At 38.2% G+C, this 10000-nt stretch overlaps 1 protein-coding gene across 3 annotated transcripts in view; it reads right to left on the minus strand.

Moving 5' to 3' along the window:
- Nucleotides 1-2240: 2240 nt before the first annotated feature.
- pix (ATP-binding cassette sub-family E member 1 pix) overlaps nt 2241-10000 on the minus strand; it is a 9026-nt gene continuing 1266 nt past the window's right edge. For all 3 annotated transcript variants that reach the window (XM_027382222.2, XM_027382230.2, XM_027382207.2), the window contains exon 2: nt 2241-4899. In XM_027382222.2, coding sequence (XP_027238023.1) covers nt 3017-4879 — 1863 coding nt within the window. In that variant the 5' untranslated portion in view covers nt 4880-4899 and the 3' untranslated portion in view covers nt 2241-3016. The remainder of the gene's footprint in view (nt 4900-10000) is intronic.

Raw genomic sequence — 10000 nt, forward strand, 5'->3', positions numbered from 1 at the left:
TTTCCCCTTCCAGAGAGGGATGACCACGCCCTTCAACAGGTCAGAGGGAATAGAACCGGACTGCCAAATGGCAACTAGGACAGCATGCAAGTCCCGTGCCATAGGCTCACCCCCATCATTTAGCAGTTCAGCAGGGATATCACACATCCCCAACTTCAGTCAGGGTAGGGGGATCTTCACTGACGGGTGGATCAGGCACAGGAATTGCGACATCCCGTGCATCTAGACTGACTGCTGAGCGGACTGCATACATCTGTGAGAATGGATTGAAGTTCAGTTTTCTCAGGACTTGGAAGACATGCCGAAGGTCATTTACTAGGAAATGACTTTCTACCTCCTAGGCAAGGTTCTTGATGAACTGTTCCTTATCCTTTCTCTGCAGAGTCCGATCCCTGCGCACCAAGAAACGACGCAAATCCCGATCGCCGTTCAGACGAGCCATGCGACACGCTCTGTGGGCTCTAACGTCTCCAGCGAGAATGATTATTGCTTTTTTCTTTTTAAACAAGGGATTATGCTTGAAACCAAAGGTCATATGGCACTACGGTAAAATATTAGGGTAAAAGGGGCTTAAAGGAGTTCTTTATTAGAACAAAGTAGCAAAGGTTCTAATGGTCGTATGGCAATGTAAGATAGTATGGTAGTGAATGGGGGTAGAAAGAGTGGGAGTATATGGGGTAGGTTAGGTGTTGAATGAAGGGTTAAGGGTAAAGGGTGATTACATTCGATGGAGGGTATTTATGCATCCGAGGAAGAACAGGCCATCATTTGAAAAGGTTGAAGGTTCCATGATGTCCGACAGGTTGGGGGCCAAGGAATAGAAGGCAAATTAGGAAAAGCGAGGGCTTCAGTAATGAGGGGACAGGATAGTAGATTATGTAGAACTGAAAGAGTATTGCATGGGAAGCATAAAGGTGGGATGGGGCATAGCATGTGATATGCATGCGTGAGGCGGGTGCAGTAGCGTTCAGAGTGCCTTTGAAATTCATATTTCATTTGAATGAAGTGTTTATTTCATGTTTTATCTGTGTTTACATTATCAAAATATCTCCCTTCTCATATTTCTCAGAACTAGGCCTTAAACTTGAGTCTTGGGGCATGCAATCAAGGAATTGGCCCCAGGCATCACCATATTTCTGCATGTCACTGGGTGGGTGCACCCAATTCGTTAATGGACAAGAGCAGTTTCCAAGCGTGTTCTGGTGGTATGGGGACGACCAAGAAGAGATGGAAGGTTTTAATGGTTTGAAATTTATTGGTGGTCAGACCTGACCAAAATGACTGCCAGTGGTTATAGAATAAAGTTTTGGTGAGGGTAATAGTTGGTGGCTGGAATGTATGCTGGGTATCCAGCAAAATCTTAACCGTTTCTGTCGTGCTGACAGATAAAACTGGTTTGCATCTTATAGACTGCTGATAGGTTTTATGGATTGTGAGAGGTTCTCCATGACAGCAACGAAAAAGGAATTGGATGATAAGCAAATGGCTCAATCTCTCATTTACTGGCTTTTCTGTGTCATGTCAAAGGGATGTTATGGCACTTGCAAAATGTGTGTAGACATGATGTATTTTCTATACCATGGACTGCCAACTGTGATTTGATATTGTCAAACCAAAATTAAGATAAAAACATGCCAAAATCCTCTTTATAAATATTACCTTTAACTCTTTTCTTAAATTACTATATAATGAAAGAAGGTGTTCAAGGTTGCTGCTTACTGAAGAGTTGAATTTGAAGCCAACCCAAGACCTATGTATATCTTGATAAAAATATATGAAGCATGGATACCATATTGTGTGATGAACAACAATAATACGTTATGTAGATATGCAACCACTCTTCATTTTCAAACACCTCGACTTCTATTTCAAATTAAGATCTCATGTTCGGAGTCTTCATACATTTTAAAGACTGCTTTAAAATAAATATGATAAAAGAACCAGCTAATGTTTACTAAAGTATAAACTTGGTTGTTTATTACAACAGAATGGCCCTAAAGATAAAATGTATTTCTTTTAATTAAACAACTCACTTTTGCCATTTCAGAACATTAATTTGCCAATTAAAAACTCAATAAATTTTCCACTGCATTTCTTATTAAATATGTTTGGCACCTGGGCAGTTTGATGACACTGCTGTGTATATCCACAATTTCACTTTTTATAAAATTGTTTATCAGAATCTCTCTAGATTTTCTTGACTCAAATCATGAAGTTTGGAAGGCTTAAGGAAACAAATGTACCATCACTGCCATTTCAATATTGACCTCACAATATAATATAAACATAATTTGGACCACTTAAAAATAACAATATGTTTGGAGATATGAGCAGATGCAGCCCTTAGTCAGCTTGTAATTTTCATATTGGAAATATAGCAAACAGCTATGTCCTTGGGTGGTGCAGACAACCTTCAGGCTCCAACAATTAAAGAGTATGCATTACAGGGAAAACAATCAACCATCTAAAATCATTTACTATTACATTGTAAAAATAAACATACAAGTTATAATATCAACATTAAAGACATGTTGAATTATTTGTATTGTTTTTATGACAGAACAGTGTAGATAATGTCATGTATGAAGGTTTGGCAGGAGATACTGATGTACTGCTGTTCATTCTCCCTATTGCTGCATTAATGCAATCTGTTACAATTCTTTACACAAATTGAAATGGATGGAACAATCTTTACTGCTGTTACAGGGTTTAGAATTTGAAATGTTTTTACAATCACTCAAGGCAGGAAATTCCACAATGGAAAAAAAAAAAAAAAAATATGGATGGAACCTTACAGTCAATATTGACAGATCTAATAGCAGACAAATGCAGCTGCAGTAGTACTCCCTTCAGTTGTTGTTGCTCTTGCCTGAATGATGGGGAGGTTGCTGATAGTTGTGCTCCTACATCTATATCCACCATGTCTGAATATGAGAGCACTGCATGGCTCATGGTATGTGGCTTGGAGCCAGAGCTGCATTTCTAATAAAATTGTAAGCACCAATGATATTAAATTTCAGTGCTTTTTATCATTCTTTGAGTCCCCTTTGCCTTCAACATCAAGGAAGAAGTAATTGCCAGAGTTCTTCTGTTCAACATCTTTCTGGCTACTGTCCTTGTTGATACGAGGCCTAAAGTTGTTAGGATCACGTCTGAAAGTGATTCCTAACATCTCCAAGAACTTGTTCATTCCAGACACCAGTGTCTGGGGTGCATTGGCCAATGTCCTGACTGATGGCTGACCCTCAAACACAATGACTCTGTCTGCCAGGTATGTAGCCATAATGAAATCGTGCTCTACAACAAAAGCAGTCTTCTTGGCGTGCATAATGAAACGCTTTATGACCTTAGCAGCAGCTAAACGCTGTTCTGAGTCTAAGTAAGCAGACGGTTCATCAATAAGATAAACTGCTGCAGGAACACCTAGACACAAAGTCAACGCCACACGCTGCAATTCTCCTCCAGAAAGATGCTGGACTTCTTGATCAAAGAGCTCTTCAATCTTCATAGGTTTCATTACATCAGTAACAAACTGAGGGAGAATATATGCATCTCTGATCTTGTCATGAAGCAGCTGCCGCACAGTAGACTGACTTTTAGGGCTGATCTTCTGTGGCTTGTAAGATATGTGCAGCTCTGGTAAATCAGACTTCCCTTCATCAGGTTCCAATCGTCCTGCAAGCATTCGGATGAATGTAGTTTTTCCAGTTCCATTTTCCCCTAGCAGCACCATAATTTCTGAATCTGTGAAGTTGCCAGCATCTATTGTAAGATGGAAGTCACCCATTTTCTTAGTCATTTTGGGATACTTCAAGCGACACATTCTCTTGATTTCTTCTTCACTCAGCTGATCAGATACTTTGAAGGTGAGAGACTCTTCTCTGAACCTAAGATTTTCTGTTGGAACAAAGCCATCAAGGAAAACATTGATACCCTCCCTCACTGAGAATGGTACAGTGACCACTCCATATGCACCTGGCTGGCCATACAAACAACAGATGAAATCAGAAAGATAATCTAACACAGCCAAGTCATGCTCCACCACCACCACATAGTTATCCTCTTTCACCATGGAGCGAATGGCACGAGAGGCATTCAAACGCTGTTTGACGTCAAGATATGAGGATGGCTCATCAAACATATAAATATTAGCTCTCTGAATGCACACCATTGCAATTGCAAACCTCTGCAGTTCTCCTCCAGACAAATCTTCTATGTTGCGCACTAAGACACTTCGCAGATCCAGGACAGTGAGCATCTCATCCAAGTTACCAATATCACTCTTTTTGTTAAGCAGATCTTTGACAGAGCCTTTGACAGCTTTGGGAATCTGGTCTACATACTGAGGCTTGATGATGGCCTTCAAATCATCTTCCAAGATGCGAGTGAAGTAATTCTGCAGTTCATTACCACGGAAGTAGGTAAGAATATCAGTCCAATCTGGTGGATCTGCAAAGCGACCTAGATTGGGTTTCAGTTTTCCAGCCAAGATCTTTAGTGCCGTCGACTTCCCAATTCCATTTGTGCCAACCAATCCCAGGACTTCACCTCGGCGTGGAACAGGAAGTCGATGAAGCTTGAAGGAATTCTTGTTGTAACGGTGGACTGTTTCCTTCTCCAAGTTACTGGGCAAGTTGATAATCATAATGGCATCAAATGGGCACTTCTTCACACATATACCACATCCAATGCAAAGCTCCTCACTGATGGATGCTAGCTTGTCATTGATGGTGACCTCAATGCAGAGTTTACCCATTCTCACCACAGGACACGACTTTTTGCATTCCTGACGGCATCGTTTTGGCTTGCATTTCTCGCTGTTGACGATAGCAATACGAGTCTGCTTGTCTGTCTCTTCTTGTTTCTTCCTAGGAGGCATCTTGGCGGCAGTGACTGTCACTGGAAAAAAGAATATCTGTAAGTGTTTGAATATGAAAATCCAAAAAAGTAATTTAGGGATTTTAGTGCCTTTTCTGAATGTAATCCCACAACACTCATATTCTAGCTAAATCATTTAATAATTCATAACTACCACTTAACTGTATTAACCATTTAGGTATATTTCTAAAATCTAAAAGGTTTTGAAAAGTAAATAGGTGGTAAGAGCAAGACTAGATGAAAAATATTAATCTCTCTCACACATATCTGCACACACAAACACACACACACACAAAAAAAAAGGACATACAGTATCTAAATGTGCCTATGCAAGCACACACTCATTAAAGTGCTTGGCTGCTAACCATTTTCTAAACAGTCCTCCCAAAAACAATAATCAAATAAAAGTAAACATATCAAAGGTGAATCTTTTACATCTTAATTTATGCATAAAAGTCAATCCCCTTTTATGTTTCTGAAATCAATTCTCCAAGAAACTTTCTTCACCAAACATCACAAACTTTAGGTCACAGTGTTCCAAAATAATATCAACTTAATTGGTTCACATATAATGTTAACCATTTCTTCACAGGATTTGCTGTTTATAAATAAGATTCTTTTGATCAATGATAATGGTCCAAACTGAACACAAATTTAAATGAGTTAAAAGTATTAGCACTTACTAGATGATGCAGACAAATGTTCTTAGTGAAGTCATGGACAAAATTAATGTCATATGAAGTTTTTTCATTATTTTTGATAAGTAAACAAGAATAAAACAAACTGGATCAAGCACATTGCACAGTTAGCATTAAACTACTGTGTGCATGAGCTAAAGCATTTTATCTCTTTAATGCATGGCATCTACCTATATTTTAAAGAATTTAGAGAGGATACTGAAACATATTTTGAAAGCCAAGGTGGATAATCATACAAAACAAGGCCAAATATGACCTAAAATACTTAAATGAAAACTGGGAAGATTTGCTACATTGTTCTTTCAATATAAAAATAAGATGTTACAAACTTGAATATATTTATACATTTTTTGGCAACTTCTTATGAATAAAAAAAAAAAAAAAAAAATACCAATTTAGCTATTTTGTTAAAATTTGCCAACATACATTTCTTAAAAACACATTTCAAAGAATCAAGAGTACATAGTCTAAAGTTCCTCAAAAGATGCACATGATTAAGAATCCTTAGTCTTGAGTTTAGAAAAAATGATTAAGACTGCAAATTGCTAAAAATTGCATAGGAAAATATTTTATCAAGGAGATTTACCAGAAAAGAGTAACAGGAGTAATCTTTTAATTCTTAGAATCCTCTATCCTTCGGTACGACAAAACAAATGCAAATTTCGTTACCTTTGGGATTCATTAAAAAATTATTAAGTTTGGAGACCTACCATATATTAACATAGTTTGTGGAAACTAGGGAATGATATATTCTAGCCACCTCTTTAACCTATTTAGACCTTCCTTATACCTGCTTAAAAACAGACTGGAATCTGGATTCTCTCTATCTCTCTTTTTTCTAGTTTTATATGAATTTTCACCTATTTTCTGAGGGTCTTAATTATCTAAAAAAAAGTACTTAGAAATCTTTTACAAATGGCAAACGTGGATAAATTCCTGTCTCCTAACTCCAAAATTGGGAAAAAAAATTCTGATAGGTGTAGAAGTATTCATATATGAACATGAAATCACCTTTGCTTAGAATATGTCTCTTGATTTGACCCTGAAAGTTTGATAATCATCAATTAAGTACTTTTGGAGAAACTGCATCCAATCTGAGAATACTCAACTGTGTAACCTTGCAAAAATTGGCAGGTTATTTTCTCCTTTTTTCTATCAGTAGATATTAAAAATTAGTATTTTTGGTACTGATTAACGTTTCTTCCAGCTGCACACCTCCAAATTCACCCCTTTCCTCCCACTTTCCTGTACCCCTTTGTCTCCCAAAGCTAATAATGCAAGCACATCTTAGTTTTGTTCTATCCTATTTTCTTTTTGTGATTGAACATGGTGAGTACAAGCTACAACTTGTAATGAATGACATGTCAAGTGACTTTCTGGCAAACATCCCCATTTCCCCAAAACTTTGTTTCCCTGAGCCAATTATCTGAATACCTCCTATAATCAGATTTGCTTATTTGCTACTTTTGAATGAACAAAGTATTGAGACGGTAGAGGAGTTAAAGCTTAGGACAAAGAGCATTAGATGTCAAAGGTAGTAGTGTGCTTTATACATAGCAGTGAAAAGGGTAAAAAGAGGGAGCAAATGGAGTAGAGCAGGGATTAGTATAAGGGGGAAGGGGTTGATGGCAAAGGGCAATCAAATCATATGGAAAGTTTTTATGCATCTAAGGAAGGAAGAGTAACACTGCATGGGGCAGAGTGCTAAAGAGCCATTATGAGGCATCAATAGGTAGTAAAGGTAGAAATGGTTGTTGGAGAGGACAGACGGGAAGTATCAGGATAATTGTCAGGTGGAAAGACACTGCTGTGACAAGAAAGGAGTCAGATGAGCATCCGCGTGGGAGCAGAAAGGATAACAGGGAAAAAAGAAGAGATGGTGCAGATGGAGAAGGGAGGATGGGATGTGCTGGGAGTGGGAGAAAGAGGGAGCTATGTGGAGAGGTCTAAAAAAACAAAGCTTTTCTTATGAGGACGAGAATGGGAGCGGAATGTTTATATTGCCTAGTGTGACAGTTAAAGTGAAGAGGACGGGTAAGCACTGGTGAAGTGGAAGAGATTGGAGTATCTGGACTTGGAATGGCAAAATAATTTGAGTGGAGACGACAGGTAGTAGAGGTAGGATGGAAAGGGGTAGGGGGAAAAAAACTGGAGCAATGTTGACATATTGGGAAGAAGGGAGAGGAGTGGAGTGATGGGCAGCACTGGAATAGGTAGCAAGAGCAAGACTTAAATTGGCATGCTTCCTGTTTAGCCTAAACTGAATCCGAGAACTGCTATGTCAGATTTCAACTTGTAGGCAGGGTAGCTCCTGTAAAATACATTATAAGAGCCACCACAATTGGTGTTGTGCAGAGCAATTCGAATGGTTATAACCAGTTTGAGCACAGAAAATTTATACACAAGCTTGAGAACTCAGATGCAATAATTAGCATTGGAATGGCTGCTTATGGAAATTCTGCCAACTTGTTTTCGAAGACACACACCGATTTTGTAGCCGCCAGGAATATATCATTTTTGGCTTTAAAATGTACCGGCATTAATGGGTTAATCATAATATATTGAGGTGTTTTGGCATAACCCTTTTCCTTCAATGAATCATACTAGCCTTAACTAAAGTAATGAAACTGACTACCCAAAATAGCACTGCAATACTATTTTTAAATATCAAATAAGGAAGTAAATTACGAAACAAAGTCATGTCTCTAATTCATATAGATGGTCAGTATGCAACTTATACTGTGCCTTTTCCCTTTTCTACCCTTTTCAAACACACAGAATACTGCCTGTACACATGAATTCAGAACAATAATGAATTCTGACACTGTCTTATCAATCATGTTAACCCAATGCTGCAAGGGGAATTGTGATATTTTTTTTTATGCTGTCAATACTGATACTGTTAATACTATTGTTGACATTATAACCATTACAGAGCCATTAATAATACTAATGGCAATATAAAATAAAATATATTTACAAAGATCAGGGGAAAGGGTAAGAGGTGAGATAAATAGAAATTCATTCTTTGGTGACAAAACACTTGTGGAGCCATCTGTATGTAAAGACCAAATCATAAACTAAGCTCACCATGGGCATGGCATATTAATACATCCTCAGCAACACTGGGTTAATGAAGATCAACTAGTACATATCATTTCTACATGGTGTTAAAATGATTGAATATGCATTTATGCTTTACTGTAGCAGGCTTTACAAACAGTGCTTCTGTGCATAATGCTACATAGCTTATCCATGTGTGAAATATGGTGGCAAATTTCAGTCACTGATATTTAACCCGTAGCCAACGGGTGGCACGTATGTACACGCCAAGGTTGTTATGGACTGAAAAACGGATGGCATTGTATCATGCCTATTCCTGTGCCACTGGCTCATCAGATGGAGTTAATTTTTCTCCGATAGTAGCGGCTTCATTATATGGTAAAGATTTTAGGCAATGACACCTCTAATGAAGGTAAACCTTCAAAATTATAATGTTTTAATAAATTATAGCAAAATAAAAGCTTTTAGGAGTCAAATGTTGCTTGCAAACTACCAATCAGGCTGTGTGCAAACAGGGGAAACAGCCGATGTGCGCCAACAATCCCGTTCTTACGTCAACTTGCCAAACAATTTTACCCATTGGCACTGGGTTAATATTTCTCTTTCTACGGGTTCCAGACACCTTGATATAACTATGTGCAGTGTACAAATCACACCACTGGTATACCTCCAGGGAGCATGTATACCCTAGATCAAAAACCCTATGCATAACTATCAATAAGTAAATATTCAGAATACCTTTGCAAAACCAATCAAGATAATATCGATATGGATGGATTCCTTTCACTCTCTACTATCGGTAATTCTTTACAGTACAGAGGCACACGCTAGAGACAAAGTCCACAACTCCATATCACAAAGCTTATTTAACAATAAAAGTCCCTCTGAATGTTGGTAAGGGTGGTTAATGGTTAATGACTGAAACAAATAAATGTGCTACACATCTAAGGTCATTATGATGTAAATGGTTCACCCATTACCGCCGGTATATTTCGAAGCCAGCAATTTCTTTTCGGGTGTCTCATATGTGGGACACCTGTCATTACTGGATTATAATTACTGATCGAGATCCACAGGTATAGAGGGAAATGGACACCGTTATCTTATAGAGAATGAAATAGTCACACACAAATACAGCTGCAACAGCCTCATAATTACCACTAAATGACAAAAATATCCACTGTATATCATCGCTCAGAGACCACAAAACCCTCACACAACCAGAGTTCTTGCTATTGACCCAAAGTGCTAATAAATGGGGTAGGAATACGTTTGGATTTTGGGGTGTGCATAATACCCTGGTCTTGAGACTTTATATCTGGAGGGTCTGTTGCTCTTGATAATAAACACCACAGATACGT

Source organism: Penaeus vannamei, chromosome 11 (assembly GCF_042767895.1).
Source record: "Penaeus vannamei isolate JL-2024 chromosome 11, ASM4276789v1, whole genome shotgun sequence".
Taxonomy (NCBI): Eukaryota; Metazoa; Arthropoda; class Malacostraca; order Decapoda; family Penaeidae; genus Penaeus; species Penaeus vannamei.